Genomic DNA, 18,166 nt, shown 5'->3' on the forward strand with positions numbered 1-18,166 from the left:
CGTGACCTCCGTGGATCCGTCGAAATGAAAAAAAAAAAAGCATTTTAAAGTTGTCGCTTTTCGTTCTCCATTTAGCTCCCGTTACTTTTACATTTGAGATATTCACAACCACCTTTGTTGTTGTTGTTGTTGTTTTTACATGAAAGTAACTAATCTACTTTTAGTAAATATGAGTTGAGCCTGTTTTGATAAATATTCATATTTATGAAGCTGTAACATCCCTGACGTGTTGCTGTAATGTATTAACTTATGTGTGATTAACTTTTTTCTTATGGAAATATCACTGATTGTAATTTACGACTATTTAATTTATTATTATTCAATTACTTAATTTATTTTATTTGATGGATCTTTCCTTACATTACATAGTTTATTTCTTATGTAGATTATTTTTTAAAAATTAAATTAGATTGGTTTCCATTGATAGCATTCTTCTGACAAACTGGAGACTGTAAGAAACAGTTATAATACACAGTACAACCAATTTATTAGAGCACCACCCAATGCTTATGCCCCACAGCTGACATAAATTAACAGTACTGGTAATATCCAAAATAACTACACCAGTATTCTCCAGCTGTTTAATCAAAATTATATATTTTTAATCTATTTTTATTTTTTTATTATTATTATTGTGTTACAATTATTGTTTTGTTTTGTTGTTTAAGTTAACATTTTTACAAAAGCTGAAAAAAATAGTAAGTAAATAACAATATAAAGTTTTTGTAAAATATTTATGTTTTCCTGTGTTTCTGACAGAAGGCTTTGTGAATTTTCTGAGCACTGTATATAATATAAAATCATCTGTCTACACAGGTATTATTGGGTTACACAACCAAATCCCTTTTTTTCCCTTTTGCTTTTCTTCCTCTTCCATGCTTCAAAATAACGTTTTGGCCTCGAGGTACTGCTTTTCTCATCTGTCTAATTAACTGTGTTTTTCTAATCTAAATGTGATCTCTTATTATAAGAGGAGACAGACTGTATCCACAATGAAACATTTAGAAAAAACTATCATCATCAAGGTTGTTAAGAGACTTACACTTTCATATTTCAAAGCAAGTATATTTCTTAATGATGAACATTAATCAAAATTTGAAGTGCAAGTTTGACACTGAAGAATGTTTTATATATATATTTTTCACTTATGAATAATTAACTTCAAATTGTTTGGAAATGTTTTTACAACACTTCCCAGATTGATGTGCAGTAACAATGTAATGTCTTTCCTGCTTGGCATTGTGTTAACACAGACCCACAAACTGCTAAAACCCCTGCTTTAGATGCGCTCACACTTGCTGATGATCAGTTGGCATTTGATTAGCACCACCTGTCTGCTACTTACCCTTTTAATTCCTATGAAAGCAGTAAGGGTGTACTTAGCTTTTTGCACACTGCTTCTGAATTTTGGCTCAGTTTCTGTTAAATAAATAATAACATGGTGTGATATGTCATGTTTTGTACTTCGCTTTTTTAATGTCTTGCATCGAGAACTGAAAGAGAGCAGGCTTTCCTTGACATGACTGTAGTTGAACTAGCCTGACCTTTTAACAATGTGTAATTGTTACACCACTAGATGGCACTCCATACTTTATTGAGGCACTCTATCATATATTGTAAAGCCATGCATTATTATACAAAAACATACTGACAACATCACTCGCCATTGCAAAACCCAAATGTCATGTTTCCATTATGTGGAAATCAATTATTTCAGAACTACTCACTGAATAAGCTGCAGTGGCATTTTACTGTGTTATGCTTTAATAAGAAGTGTTTTAACTCCCCTTTGATGGGTTTATAGTACACAATACAGCCATAAAATGAAGATAATGACCCATTAAAACTGACAGCTCACGACATTTAAAAACTCCTGGCACAAGTTAACCTGGACACATATCTTTTCAGACCTGCTCGCTTGCCACTTTTGAGAAGGGAATAGACCAGTCAGCAGCCTCTTTAATTTCAATGGAGAGTATAGTGAGCCACAACATGCAGTGCAAAGGACTTACGGGAGTTTGTGATTTCGGCAGCCAAATATCACTATGTGTAAGAGACTTGCTGCTTTGTAGTGCATATATACAGGATGTTAAAACATATACAAGTGACTGACAGCGATCACAGACTACCCCACACAGATAACCGTTCACATTATCTGTTCAACGCTGCCAGTAGAACACATTTTACCATCGAGTTTAGAGAAGTTACTAAGAACATCTTTCATTAAACCGACCTTCCAGTCTGGTGCCAATATTATAAAGGCCTGAACATTTATTTTATGGTTTATGTTATATGTTTTAGGTGTGCGCGCGCGTGTGTGTGTGTGTTTGTGTGTGTGTGTGTGTGTGTGTGTGTGTGTGTGTGCGGGCCTTTATAAATGTAAATGTTTGACAAGACTGTTTGCAATATTTAGATCATAATATCAAGACAGCGCTTCAGCTGCATTTTAAAACAGGACGAGCTGAAAAGCAGAGGTCGGTTTAATCAACAAACTTTAACGATGTCTGTTATTCAACCACTCAAAGACTCCAGGCTTATAAACAATGGAAAGAATTTATTGTTGCAATAGCGCGGGAGACGCCACTTGTGGAAAGCTCAAGATCCCAGCTGTTGCAGAAGAACTTTGGTTTTGTTAACAATTACAATCCCTTTAACACTAGCACCAAGTCTAGCTAGTGGATAAGATAACATATAAAGCACAGGAACCATTTCTCCTCTGCTTTTGTTTACCTTTGTTGGACAAAATAAAAGATAAAATCTCACGGAGCCATTTTAAACTGTAAATTAGTTCATTAACTTTAGCTAGTAGTTATTTTACTGTTTACAGTTAATTATTATTTCAAGGTTGCAACTTGTTTACAACATTAGATTTGGTCTTTTTTCTATTTTTCACTCATTTTCAGTCCCGTCCTTGTACCTGATCATTTCTGGAAAGATGGTTTTTGTCTATTAAGATACTTAAACACTAAACAGTGAACCATTCAGACCTAACTTGACAAACTGAACCACACAAAACAGATAAATTAGCAAGACACTGGTTTTAAATCGTGTCGTTACGCAGGTACATTGCTGACAGACAAACTGAAATGTTTGGGAGAATATAGTCACTTTACCTGTTTTATCTTCAAAGCAGATTTTTGAGTCAAAAAGACCTGAATGACAGAGTGAATGATCTGAAGTCCTGCAACGAGTCTTCTCAGAGTTGATGCAGTGTAGTAAAAGTTACCTGGTTGTTGTGAATCTGGAAATTTAAAGTGAATGAGTGTTTGGCACATTTTGCTATTACGCTAGAGAGTTGTAGCAACATGATCTGCTGATTCAGATCTTCACATGCGCGTGTGTGTGTGTGTGTGTGTACTGCTTGAGTGCACTAGCACACACGACCATTCATAATAGGCTTAGCAGTTTCTGATAAGGGCACCTATCAGGTTTAGTTGAGCTCATGGTGACTTGACTTTTCCTGCCAACTCAGTAAATCAACCACACGTAGTATGATGGCTGCGCACACATCTGCCTATCCATATCTTTATCTCTGAGATATCACATCACAGTGTTAGTTAAACCACACAGCAGCTGGTATTCTGATCTCGTCAGCTGGTTCGTGCAACATGTTTCCATCATTATCAAAGTTTCTGTATTGCAGACTGTTTTCTTTTGTTTTACATGAGCTCAAATTGTGGATTTGCTTGTGATTCTTCTTTTTTCTTGTTACATTTCACCACTTTAATGTCCTCACAATCTTGATTTCTGAAATGATTTCTGTTTTGGCTACATGTAACCCCGTTGTTTGTTGTTCAAGAGGAGAGCAGACATTTCAGTAATTCAGACCTAAATCCAAAGTGAAGTAAAAGAACCCAGAGGATAAGCCGCGTTATTGATCTGTAGTTTCTACACACCGCCTCTCTCCTCTAGTTAATCCACAGGGTCAGCTCTAATGACATTGAGGAGCTCCTCTGGCAGTCAGCACTGCTGCCATTTGCAATTTAGATAGAGGGAAAGGAGACGAGGAGGAGGAGGTGTATGAGGGTGAAAATGAGGAGAGAACCTGAAAGACGGGGGAGAAAAGGAAAAGATGAGGCAGAGAACTGCGGTAAGCTGAAAGAGAAAGACAGGAGGGATGCATGCACTGCAGGAAAAGATTTTGGGAAGGCAAAGACAGAAAATACATCAGGTGGATTTGAATGACAGGAAGTCAGAATGTGGAAAGAGTTGGGGCAGCTTAGTTGTGCACATCATGTCTTACAAATGTATGACAAATGACACCAAATCCAAATACATACTATGAAAATAAACAGTTCAAAATTGGGGGAAATATGCTTATCCGCAGTTTTCCTGATGGTTATGTGGAAATTTTGTCTCCAGCTTAGTTAGATCAGGATAAAGACAAAAAATTAATAGGAACTGAAAACACAGCTTTCAGTACCAAACTGTAAAAATGTGAATTGTTCATTTGAAAAGCAGGAGCTCTGTGCACACATAAGAATCTCCTCATCTAACGTCAGCATGTTTCTAAAATCTCATAACTATTCCTTAAACCAGGATGTGGAGGAACCTTAGTGTCTGATGGAAACATTTAACATAGAGCTTCAAAAGAGAACTTTTACATTTCTAATAAGGCTCATGCTGAGAGGAAAGGATTAACTATGTCAGACGTTTTTCTTCAGTTATGTCTTTTCTTTTCTATTTTGCACTGGCTGATAGAATTCCTGCGGCAAAACAGGAAAGCGCAAAGGGAACAGTTGGCAAACCTAATCTTGTGCAGATCCTCTGATAGCTTTCTTCTCCACAAACAATGCTGGTCCAGACTAGAAAGGCTCAAGAAGGGTGCTGAAAGACCCAACAACCAGGCAGAGCCAAGCTCTCTATCAGCCTCTGACAGCTCAACACTCAGACACGTTCATTTAGTGGCAGGAAGATATAGCTAAATCACCTCAGAACAATCGTGCCACTTAATGCTTCATATCCTCTGTTGTTGTTGTTTTTTTCTTTTTGTGTGCTTTTATCATTTCATTTCCGTGCTTCATTTAAAATGTTTTTTCTAAAGCACGGGCTACTATTTTTCCTCTTAAACAAACTAATTATTCTCTTTCTGTTGTTTGTTTGTGAGAGACCTTTTTAAATATCTAAATTCATGTCTGTCTTTACGTTAACTAATTCAGTCCTCGTTCCTGTAATGATGTTTCTGCACTATTTGCACAATGAGAGACGACCTGTTTCTTGCTCTCTGGGAAGTTTACCACAAGATGAAGTAACGGTACGAAAAAATACTATTTTAAAAGAACATCACAGATTGCGGTCTGTGTTTCTTTGTGGTCGGACTTTAAAAGCTATTGCCACCATGATGTCATTACCACAGAGCCAGTGCTACAGCTAGTGAGTCAGAAACTGCAGGGTTCTGTAATGTAGACTACAAATCAGTCAGTCAGAGTGTGTCTGTCTCACTGCCTGTGGTTAACACACAAACAACCCACACACAATTGTCAGCCCACATGCTATATTCATGTCTAAAGTTAATGTCTAAAGTACTGCTCCATCTCAGAGTATAAGAGTTACCTCAGTAAAACAAAAGAGGTGCTTTGTTCCATCGTCAGGCTAAATCCTCCCTCAGCAATTACCGTTCACCTTCCTAAGACCTCGGCGAGGAACAGAGCAACACTCTTTCTTTTAAAGCAGGCAGTGGAGCATGAAGACAGTGGCGCTCTACAGTCAAAGCCAGATCGCCGTTCTTCTTCATCATCTGCCTGTGTCTGGAGCTTTAAATAAAATCTTCTGATTCTGTTAGTTTCCACAGCAGGACCGTTTGTCATTGTTTCACACATAAGAAAAAGGCGTTTCTAGTGAGAGAATGGCAGGGGATCACTAAAGTCACTGGTACTACTACTGTGGGAAGCAATATCTTGTATGTTTTCATGGCAATCCCTATATTTTTAAACTATGTACACACAAAAGATACACACAAGCCTACTTCTAAAATTCTGCACACGTCTGCTTGTTTAAATCAAATATTTGCCTTGAAAAGTATGGAAAATCTTTTGCCAACAGTGGTAATGCTTAAAAATCCACTCGGTCTCCCCTCAAAACTCTTATTTTATAAATCAGGGAAGAAAGAGATGTCATCACTCGAATCACTTTTGCCTTGACTCTTCATTAAGTTTTTCCCATTTCCCATTTAAGTGTAATGCAGCTTTGATCACATTATCAGGCACTAAAATGCCATAAAAGACAAGTTGGAATGAAAAAATGACCCTTTCCAGCACACTGTAGTGCTCTCACTGCTGCTGCAGTTGTTTACATCGGGGCCGGTGGGAGGCTTCCAGACGCAAAGGTTCTGACAGTCTATCAGTGGAAGAGGGTTGTTAATATGGCCACACAACCTCTGTCCTGACCTTGATGCAGGACCATCCATCATCTAAGCTTAGAGGAGACATAAGGTTGAGAGGTGTATCCACCAAGGTTAGAGTTTTCAATCCTATCACGCATTCTTAACAGTAGTATAAAACCTCTGCTCTGATTTCATATTAAAGCCCCTACGTGTGGGATTTGCAAGGGGTTGTTCAGAAAAATACTGTGGCAGTGATAAATACAGACGGATAAGTAGTGCTGATAATAAAAGTTAATATTTTACTGTTAATTGGTATTATGGGATTGAGTTCAAAGTTGCCTGAACTCTTAGATGTGAGGGCCTAGATGAGACAGACAGCTATCTTACATTTACTTTCGGCCACTCTGTTCATATCTATTTAGGTATTTAGCAGGCTAGTCTTAAAGTTGTACTAGCAACTGGTTGCCTATTTAAAAATCCCTTAGCAGTGGAGCTACATTAGCATTCATTTCACATTGTTTTAAAAGCACAATACTTTCTCCTTTTTTTTGGTCCCTATCAACACTCGAGGAAATATCTGCAGCTGACTTTGTCTGTCTCCCGGTGCTGCTCTGTAGTGTACAGAAGACTTTTAGAAGTTGTTTAATGAGAGCGTTTGCCTGCTGTGGCTGGAAACAACACTCATGAGAGAAAAGAGAGTGAACCAGAGTCAGAAAACCAAAGAGCTTAAAGATGTGGAAAATCTCCACAGAGCTGAGGAGAAGTGCAGAGTTAGTTCCAATATCCCATTTCAGAAATTTGCCAAGTTTGGGATTAAAAAAAGAATAGCTTGTCTTATTTTAGCCCTAAAACAACAATTTTTTTGTATTATTATTATTGTTATTCTTCTCATTATAAAGGTTATCATTATTATTAGTAGTAACAGGACTTATAGTGATAATTATTCACATGGATTATAAGTAAGAAGTGTTGAAACCTACACTACCCTCTTCCTTTTATCTTTTTGCATGTTTGTCACACAAGTTTCAGATCATCAAACAAATTTTATAATAGACAAGGACAACTTGTGTAAATACAAAATAGAGCTTTAAATGACAATGAAGGGAAAAACGTTATCCAAACATACCTGGCCCTAAAAACTAACTGGTTGTGTCACCCTATTGAGAGAAGAGACTTTAACATCTCTGGAGAACGTTTGCCCCACATTTCTTTAATTCAGTCATATTGGAGGGCTTTTGAGCATGAATGCCCTGCCTAAGGTCATACCAAAGCATTGATTAGGTGACAGCTAAACCTTCATTTTGTTTTTGGTTTTTTTGAGACATTCAGAGGTGGACTGTCCTGCTGCATGGGCCAGATGTTCCTTGAGGTTTAGGCAACGAACTGATGGTCGGACACTCTCAGTCGGGATTTTCTGGTAGAGAGCAGAATTCATGGTTCCATCAATTACAGCAAGACTTCCTGAAGCAGCAAAGCAGCCCCAGACCATCACACTACCACCATCATTTTGCTGGTATAATATTCTTTTTATGAAATGCTGAGTTCATTTTCCACCAGATGAGTCAAACCTTCCAAAAAGTTCAACTTTTGTTGCATCAATTTCAAGAATATTTTCCAACAAGTCCTGGGGATCATCAAGATTTTTTTCACAAATGTGAGACTAGGCTCTGGGTCCTTTTAGGTCCTGGTTTTCTTCTTTGAACTCTCCCATTGATGCCATTTTTGGAGTCATTTTGGTCAGCTGGTCACTCCTGGGCAGGTTCACCATTGTTCCAAATTTTCTCCTTTTGCAGATAATGGCTCACACCGTGGTTCACTGGCGTTCCGGGCCTGTAACCCTCTCCAGACTGATAGATGTCAATGATTTTGTTTCTCATCTATTCTTGAGTTTCTTTAGCTCATGGCATGACACCTTGCTTCTTGAGATCCTTTAGCCTACTTCACTTTGGTTTGGTTTTGTTTTAGTGGCTTTAGTTAGGATACCAGGAAAAGGAGATCACTGCCATGAAATTGTGTGTGTACCACCTGAAGAATGCCTATAGTCCTGCCTGTTCTTTTATTTAAGCTCCTTGTGCTCTCAGTGTTGAAGATCTGAGAATGTGCTTTTGGCTGGCAGCATGCAAGCTGTGTCTTTGTTGCACACTCATACACATTTATGCTCACACACACACACTCATCCAATCCCCACGCTCCCATTTTGTTTTTTGGGTCGCACTCATCTGCAGCCTTATTACCCAGAGTCCTCTGCGGCAGCCCGATCGCTGCTCTGCTGCTGGAGTGTTCTGTTAGTCACATCAGCACCCAGCACACGCTCAGCTCAGCTCAGATCATCAGGAATTTCACCGATGGAAAACCTGCTCAGAATTCAGAAGAAGCCTGTGCATACATCTAATTGTGATGGAGTTTTCCACCTTGGCTCAACTGCTCTTTTTTCTCTGCTTAGTCACAGGATGAAATGCTCTTTCATCTCAGCAAATTAACTGAAGAAATTAAACTGAAAAAAGTCAGTTTTGCATGTCTGAATCAGGATTGTTGCATTGCCTGCTCCCATAGTAAAACACCTATACTATCTTCCAATCACCGTGACTATTTGAGTCTTCAGTAGACTCATTTACCAATCATTATAGTGGCTATTTCTAATTTAAGATACAGTACAGTGGCCATCACGGTGTGCAAGTCACTCATTATAATAAAGTGATATCATCTGCACAATGTTTGAACATCTGTTGAGTGGAAATGCCCAAGGCCCTTTTTTTTTTTTAGTAATAAGCCATTTAACAGCTGCTTAATTGGTGTATGAATCAGCAACTCAGATCTGCATTTACTCTGGCTCTGCCATTACTTTTACATTTTTATAGCTCTGAGAAACTTAAATGCTGAATGAGAACAGCACGTCAACAGTTATGTTTCCATGTTGCAAAATTCTTGGGAACAAATTAGAAACGAATGTGACCGCATGAGCGCCACATGATGCTACAGATGATGCTTTCGCTGAACTTTAAACACCACTGTATACACTGCATCTCTCTTTTGGGGGGTGGTGGGGTTGTTTGATGGCGCCATTAAATGTTTGCCGGGCTGTCCAAACTCCTTTAAAACAAAAACAGGCCAGCACTTGAGCTAGCGAGGAATCTTATTTCAAGTTAAATACATATTGGTTGGTTGATTCCCTGCAAAGAACTGACAGGCTATTTTACAACCAGGCATTAATTTGTTGAGTCAACCAGCATCAGAACAGAAGAGTTAGCACAGCGGGGCCTGTATTTTCACGACTGCTTGAAGTCGGTGAGACGTAGAATGATACTAGACATGCTTATTAGGATGTTTTCAACTCTTGCTTCCCTGTTGCATCAGCTGCAGGAAGCAAACACATTTTTTTTTCCTTGAATGCCAAGTTTATTTCACAGCCCAGTCTGGATGATCTTGGGGCTGCAGCGCTTCCTTGTTGATTCCTTTTAGATAAACTGTGTAACCAGTTTGTAAGTTGACTCGCTTTACAGTGCTAATCAAATTACACCCACAGGCAAATTGTTTATACGGGCAATATCAGAAGTATCACTGTGCTTATGAATGCAACTTTTATGGTTTTTTTACACAGTAATAGAGAGAGTTTTGTAACACCCCCCCCCCCAACACACACACAATCACACACCCATCCCAGATGGGATAGCCTCTTCAGCAGAGAGAAAGGGGGGTGGAAACAGCAAATGCTGTTTAAAGGAGACAGTTTCAAGATGCCCGTGGACCTGAGGGGTTTTATTTCGTTTATGTCACCTTATTCATATGTGCATCTACATGCAAACATCTGTACATGTGTGTGCATTTAGTGCATTAGCATGTTACTCATTTGTATTATGTGTTTCCATGTTTCCCAGTGTCCTAGTTTCTTTTTTCTTTTTGCAAGAGAAAGCATTTTTAGCAGGTGAACAGGTGAGCTTCTGACTGCATGCAAATGAAAGAAGACTGATTTAGCTCAGTCTATCCTCCGCTGTCCGCTTTAGTAAACAACTGTTGAAACAGCGTTACATCTCTAATTCTGACACCAGCATTTAGTTGAGAGCCCCCCCCCCCCCCCAAAAAAAGAAAAAACAAAACAAAACAGTGTGACAAGGTATACTATTGTTCATGCTAAATTATTTACTGAGACACAAGCTTCTGTAAACTTCAGTAGCAATTAATCTGAAGAACCTCTTTTGTGTGAGAGCTTAATCGTTTGCTAATTAGCGTCCTTGCTAACAGACACTCTCAGTGGAAATATACGATTACATAGCCCATCGACAGGCTCAGTAAACAAAGGCTGTTTGCCAAAATACCAAGGCAGTTGGTGTAAAGCCGGGGAAGGGAAAATATATTACTTGTGCGTGTGTGTTGCCTACTGTGTGTTAATACTATTTATGTGACATACAAGAGGCAAACAAAGTGTGCCTCAGAGTATCGAGAGAGAAAAAGAAATGGGCGGATTTTGGATTTACCCCGTAGATTACGGTGATTTTGACTGTATTTTCTATTTTACTAAGTGAATATGCTCACTTGCTTATAAATGACTTGAAGATGCAAAGCTAATAAAGAGTGCCTATTAGGTGGAATAAGAAACATCATTTAAGGAGGAGTAGAGAGGAAGAAAACAGATGATAAAAACAGGAGAGAAGTTTTTTATAGTGAGTCACAATCTTTATGACCTTTTAGAAAAATGTGGGCGCCAAACTTCTCTGGTGGTTTTGTTTAAAATAACTGCTCAAGGCCAAAAGAAGCTCACAGTTTTCACATAAAAAGCAAACATCAGTGAGAAGTCTCAACAACTAAATACTAATTTGTCCAATAAAATTTTTCTTCTCTCCCATCCCAGCAGTCCTTTCACAAGCAACTTTTCTTATGGTCTTTTGTAAGAAGGTGCAACCAATTTGGAAACTACTGGACCTCACTGCCTAACTGTATGTAAATACCCTAAATCATAGGTGTCAAACTCTGGCCCGCGGGCCAAATTTGGCCCGCAGCCTAATTACATTTGGCCCGCGAAGCCATACCAAATTATTATTAGAGCTGGCCTACTGGTATTATACAGCTAATATATATATTGTTTAGTATTAAGCTTTGCTTGTTCCATATTCAGTTTTTCAGCAAAACGTGTTTGAGTCCATGAGAAAAGATTCATTCTTATATCTGGAGGAATAAATATATTTCAATAAATATTAATGTTAGCCGGCGACTTTGTTCCAGTTTTGAATTTTGGCCCACTGTGTATTTGAGTTTGACACCCCTGCCCTAAATGGTTAAAAATAGGGGGTCACACCTTTTAATCTTTGAATTCACATGTTTTTAGTCTGGGTGCCACAGGTGTATAAAATCCAGCACCCATGCAGCCTGCCTTTACAAACATCTTTGAAAATATCTGGGTTGCTCTAAAAGGCTTATTAAATTCAAGCCGTATGGTACTGTAGTAGGATGTTACTGTAGCAGTAAGTTAGTTCATTGAATTTCTTCATATCCAGAAATTCTACAATCAGCTGTAAGTAGTTCTGTTTCAAAGTATTTATGAACTAGAAACTACAAAAACTCAGTTACAAAGTGTCAGACCAAATAAAGTTGCAAAGCAGGGATCACTGAGTGGTGAGGCTCATAGTTTGCTCTGCTCACTCAGTAACTGTAGAGCTCCAAACTTCCTCTGGCATTAACATCGGCAAAAACACTGTGCGCTGGGAGCTTTGTGGTATGTTTCCATGACCAGACAGCTCCTGTACGTGTAATGTGTAGGTGAACCAGGACTATTGTACATATAGTGTCATTTTAAAAGCTCAAACTTTAACTAATTAGTAGTTCTTTTTCAATATTGTAAAAAAAAAAAGAAATAGAAGAAGAAGTAAAAAAATTCTGTTGTATTTTGGTTATATTCCAGTGGAACAGAAAGGTGAAACAGATATGTGATTTTCAGCCATTTTTCCACAAATAATTATTGTATGAACTGCATTAACTGTGAGTCAGTTTTGGAAGCTGGGAATTGAAATACGAGAACTGCTGCTGGATTCTCAAAGCATTGAACCTCTATCACACCAAACCCCTACGGCCCAACCAGGTCTCGTGGGTTAAGGTTTGGCCACTGACCTGGTAGGACCCAGGTAACCCTGTCCCAGACAGGGTACACTGAAACCATGATTTTTTTTTCTCAACATAGGGGTTTTCTGAATCACTACCAGATTGATCCAGACAACATAGTTCCTGGGATTACTAGAGCTTGGTCATTCCCGAGGGATGACTGAGCTCCTCACTCTGCTCCTCCTCATCAAAAGGGGCCAGTTGAGGTGGTTCAGGTATTTGACTAGGATGCCTCCTGGATGCCTCCAAAGGCAAATTCTACTAGGAGGAGGCCTTGAGGAAGACTCTCTATATACATCTCTCTTGGCTAGCTTAGGAATGACGTGGTGTTCTACCAGATGAGCTGGAGAAGGTAGCTGAGGTGAGGAAAGTATGGGCTTCTCTGCTCATACTGCTGCCCCCTCAACCAATGGATGGATGGATGGATGGATGGATGGATGGATGGATGGATGGATGGATGGATGGATGGATGGATGGATGGTCAATTAGTGTATCTTACTGGATAAAACAGAAAAAGTTTAACTTTGAGGATATAGTTTGCATTTGAAAAAGGCAATAAATCTCACTGTATCGCAAAATGCAATCAAAATAGTATGGTATTGTGATAATGTCATATTATGGGGTAATTCCCACCTTTTACTTTTTATCCTATCACATCTTTATAGGAATGAGCTGAATTTGAGCTGACTTGCTGATCAGTCTGCTGCCTCTTGTACAATGAAGGATATCATAACATACCCCACCTTGGGCTTTCTGAAAGATTCAGGAATCTGGCATAGATAGAAAAGAGACAATGTACCAGACAAACCTGATAAAGGAGAACTGGCACTTTGTGCTCAGTGCATACAGTCAGTCTCTACCTACATACCTACCTGCTTCTCACACAGAAACATGACAACAAATGGGTTAACCTTTGTTAACCTTTCCATTATCTGTTTTACTCTCTCTCTCTATTTCCTGCTTCCTCTATATTTTCCTTGTTCTTTCTCTACTCCTTCCTGCTCCTCCATCCTCTGGAACACATGGTTATCGCCTGTGAGTGGTTGTCATGGTGATCGACCCCAAGGGACTCATCCCAAAACCAAAAGTTCTGCTTGTCTGAAATAGAACCGCCTCTCTCCAGGGGGAGCGGGGTTTATTTGGCACATGGAGGGGGGAAGTGGGGAAACAGGGAGAGAGAGAGAGAGAGAGAGAGAGAGAGAAAGAAAGAGAGAGAAAGAGAGAGTGAGATTTCAGTTAAGAGATGAGAGCGTGAGGACAAGAGGGTGAGATAGAGAGAACCGGAGAGAGTGAGGCAGCATGCATCCATTCCAACTGGGTCACATCACGGGAGCATTGCGTAAGCATAAACACTGCTGCCCCTGTGCTACGCCCCCAGTGCGCACACACATACACACACGCATGCACAGTCTGTGTTTTTCCAGAGCTTACTACTGTCTGGGAATCAGCCTTCTATAGTGCCTTTTATACCGAGATGTAGCCTGTCTTTTTTTTCTCCAGAGTGCTTTGACTCAGTGGATTTGTGATAAGTATATTGTGACAGTGGACTGAACCTTCTACTCTGTTAGCTTCCAAGCCGGTCATAGCAGCATGACATAGCACTTCTTCCCTGCTGCATTTTCCAGCCACACTCATACATTCAGTGTTTCTATCACTGATTCTCACTCAGCTACTATCATGCACTGTATATACTACATGCTTCTTTGTGTTGTGTGTGAGCTTCAGCAGGAGAACGTTGTTGCAAAATCAAGCCAGCAAGCTGCTAACTTACCTGAAGTGAGAGTTGCAGGCTTTGACCACAGAAAGGCGCTTACTTTCTGTGAACATCCATCCATCCTTATTTCTTAACTGTTTAACCATCTTAAAGTTACAAGGGCGCTATAGCTTATCCAAGCTGTCACAGAGCAAGAGGACATACCTGATGTGAAGTAAATGCACTGAGAATGATATGTAAGCATGAAAGTGTGCTTTTGAGACACTGGATAGTAAATGTATCCAAACTTGTGTTTCCTATTACCATCAAACAAACATTTTACTGTTGCCCACGTGAGGACTGGGGTTCCACTTTTGATCAAACTCACATACATTATGTAGCAGGAATTCCTACAGGTGGTCCTACAAAGTTTAATGCTCATCACCCTCGCTGTCTTTCAGCAGATGTGACATTAGTGTTTCAGCGGATTTCCCGAACATTTCCTCTTGGTGTTGCAGCTGCACTGTAGCAGCACTACGTATGATGTATGTACAGGAAGGCTTATAAGGCAACCGCATCTTCTAAAAGAATGTGTTGTTTTCTCTCTCTCTGTAGAGCCCGACTGTTCCCGACATGCTCCGCTTCCCACATGTTTGGATGTCTTCACACCTATGTAAATAAACACCAATGGAAAAGCAGTTATTTGCTGGAGCTGTTTGTGCAGTGAGCTGCGTGTGCGTCGGTAGAGGGTGTGATTGTCTATAAAAGGAGCATCCAAAGCCAGTTGTTTAAAAATCCTAGTTGGACTGTTTCAAATCCCCCCTCCTCTTCTCAGTTTGCACTAAGCAAGAGGATATGTGTGTGTGTGAGTGTTTGTGTGTGTCGAAACTACATGGCAGGAGAGCCTTTCCAATCAGGGGAATGGGAAGGGGATAGATGCTGACAGACAGACAGACTTCAGACAGGCAGGGAGACAGAAGGATAGACGGTAGAGCACAGAAAGAAAAAGAGAGCTATATGGAGAGAAAGAGGAGGTGGGTGGAGTTACTCTGAAAGGGGGCGTGGACACACAGCTGTCACTCACTGGCGGTAGCCATGGAGAACGGGCGGTCCTGAACAGCAGGACATCCAATGGGAGACGACGCTGCTTGTGTCACCATGGTGACGGGGCTGTGCCCAGGGAGGTTGTGATGGGTTGACAGGTGCGTGACAATCGGAGCTCTCTGCAAGCATGTACGCCAAAGGCAAGAGTAGCAACGTGCCGTCCGACAGCCAAGCCAGAGAAAAGTAAGTTTTATTTATGGGGGAGGAAACCGCGGCTGTGAGGGAAGTTCACGAGCGGCCGGGGGCAGTCACACACAGAGCTGCGGGAGGGGAGGGCGCAAGGCGATACACTCAGCGGCGTGGGTCTCTCAGCTCAGCGCTGTGCACGGCTCAGAAAGTTGACTGCTTTGGGTTTTCTTTGAGAAAAGACAGACATTTTATCTGCCGGTTGTAAATGTTGTTAAGCGGGAAAGGTTCAGTTTTACCAAGCTTGTTTCACCTTGCCAGAATTTTACTTCCAATGCGCTTTAAAAATAAAAATAAATGACGAATCCAGCAAACACCTTCCTTTCTTCTGTAAATGTTTTGGCGTCTTGAGCATGTTGATTGTTTGATTTCATTCTCATTTTGTTCATTCTTTTTTCTTCAGTCATTACTAGTTTTGGCTGGTGTATGCTTTTCACACACGCGGTCAGGATCGAACAGTTTAGAGAGAAACTAGATGTTCAAGGTCTGGTGTCGGCGGCAGCAGCTGGAAAGTCCGCGCATTTGACCGCTCGAAAACTGCTGTGTTTGGAGCGTGTTGCTTTGCACAGAGGCTGCCTTGCTTCAGATGCCGTGTTCCGCGGGTCCGGTCCTGCTACAAGCTGCCCCAGATGGGGCTTGTGAAAACGGACAGTCACGCTGTCGTCGCGCTTGGGGAGACGGAGACTGTCGATCCGGTTATTTTAAAGTAGTTGGACACGTACTGTGGGTGTCCAGCAAATTTGTGTTGACATATCAGCTGTTGTTTTTTTTTTTTTTTTATATATATATAATAGAAATGCTTGTCATGGCTGTACTGCCTGTGTGTCTTGTCCACTAACACGGGAGTGGAGGGCTTTTTTTCTACCCTCCTGATTAAACAACAGCTTTTTTTTTTTTTTTTTTTTAAACATTCTACAGTAAGGTCAGCTGCAATGGCTCCATGTGTTTTACGCATTTATCTAACCAGCAAATGATCCCTGGTTCGATCCCAAGAGGAGACACAAATCTCTTGGGGCTTGCTTCAGGAAGGGCGTCCGGCATAAAAATCAAATATGCGGTGCTACCCGCTGTGGCGACCCCATGTGAATAAGAGAGCAGTCGAAATTAGCTTTCTTTCTTTCTTTCTTTCTTTCTTTCTTTCTTTCTTTCTTTCTTTCTTTCTTGTAAGGTCAGTAGTGAAGGTGGACATGTTAGTGACATAAAATAGAGGCTGTGTTAATATAAACTGTGGTTGATAGCCTCTTTTTTTTGATGCATGGGAACTAACAGGATATTCCCACACCTGATGCACTGGGTCAGGAGCATGTCTTGATTCAGCTTCACTGGCCAGGCTTCCTGCAGACAGGGTGATCACAGTTGTAGCCTGTGCTCTCCCTGTCTGCAGGGACAGCTTATTGCCACCTGTGAGAGTAGGGCAAAGTTAGTGCAGATATTGTCTCTATCGTCTCACTTTGACTGCCAGATACTGCAACTCGTTTATTGTGTCTTTTAAATCCAGTTCGCCTCCATTGGTCAACAGCGTGATTGAGTGTTCATCCCTTGAGCCCCATTCTTTATTCCAAATCAATATGAAAGGACTGAAAAGTGAGACTCTTATCGCTACCTTATCGTGTGCACTGACTCAGAGGCTCCGATGGAGAGCTTCCTCCAGGCCTGGGAGATACTGTGTGTGAAAACATGCATGCATCTGTGTGTGTGTGTGTGTGTGTCTTGGCATAAGATTTTGAAGTGGTTCTGCAGTCTCCTGTGATGAAGTTCACATTTGCAAGCTGCTGCTAAAGGTACATCAGCACAAACAACAAAGAGGCAAAGCTATAATGAGGAGACACACTAACTTTATGTGACTAAACGTTTACATCAAAGTCGATTTATTTAATGGAACTGAGCCATCTACCTAGCGGATTGTTTAAATTGCGTACACGAGTTAGAGGTGAGCTCAAAGGGAACTTCTTACTTTTCCTGGTTAATTCAGACTTCTTTGCTTTTGCCGATCATTTTGTTATCTGTGTTTACACTTCGACGCAAGATTGATGTTCCACTGGGCATTACAGCCAAGACCATGTCGACAAAAGAAGGGAACGCGTGTCAAGAAAACGCTAGATGAAAAGGCAGTGGAAGGCAACAAAATCGAGGAAGCCAAAAGTTTCATTTGTCTCTTAACAAGCAGCCTTGTTTATCAGTGGTGTGTATCAGAGGAGCAGAGCAGGCCCAGCGCTGCCGAGTCTTCAGTTGTTTCTCATTTCTGCAGCGCAGCAGGGGATCAGAGAGTGGGAGAGACAGAGGGCAACAACAGATTGAGGAGAAAAGGAAGGAGGAGGGGAGAGAGTAGGACTGAGGGAATTTGCTGGATCATTAGTTTACAGTGTTGTAGTATTGACCTCAGAATGGACCCCTGCAGACACGGGGCCCTGGCGTCTCGCCCATGTAGATACAGAGAAACTCTAAATACAACTGACCTCTGAAGATTTTATGTTTGTGTGTGTGTGTGTGTGTGTGTGTGTGTGTGTGTGTGTGTGTGTGTGTGTGTGTGTGTGTGTGTGTGTGTGTGTGTGTGTGTGTGTGAGTGATAAACATCTGAAACATGTAGTCTGTCCTTGCTAGAGATGCATTTTGGGAATATGCTTTTTTTTCTATCTCATGTGTCCACACTATAAAAATTCAGTTCATTTCAGTTTTATTTATATAGTGCTAAATCACAGCAAAAGTCACTTGAAGGTGCTTTATATTGCAAAATAAAGACCCCAAAATAATAGAGAGAAAACCCCAACAGC

General features: G+C 40.5%; 1 protein-coding gene across 5 annotated transcripts in view; it reads left to right on the plus strand.

Annotated features, from left to right (window-relative positions):
• Positions 1 to 15,118: 15,118 nt before the first annotated feature.
• The window catches only part of ssbp2a (single stranded DNA binding protein 2a), a 61,460-nt gene continuing 58,412 nt past the window's right edge, over positions 15,119 to 18,166 (plus strand). For all 5 annotated transcript variants that reach the window (XR_015131826.1, XR_015131825.1, XR_015131824.1 and 2 more), the window contains exon 1: positions 15,119 to 15,392. Coding sequence is in view for 1 of the 5 variants with exons in the window: in XM_086314096.1 (XP_086170222.1) it covers positions 15,337 to 15,392 (56 nt within the window). In the remaining 4 variants the exon portion in view is untranslated. The remainder of the gene's footprint in view (positions 15,393 to 18,166) is intronic.

This window comes from Aulonocara sp. 'chitande type north' Nkhata Bay, linkage group LG12 (genome assembly GCF_057382095.1).
Source record: "Aulonocara sp. 'chitande type north' Nkhata Bay isolate Kocher_YH1m ecotype deep benthic linkage group LG12, A_spYH_male_GT1.1, whole genome shotgun sequence".
Lineage (NCBI taxonomy): Eukaryota > Metazoa > Chordata > Actinopteri > Cichliformes > Cichlidae > Aulonocara > Aulonocara sp. 'chitande type north' Nkhata Bay.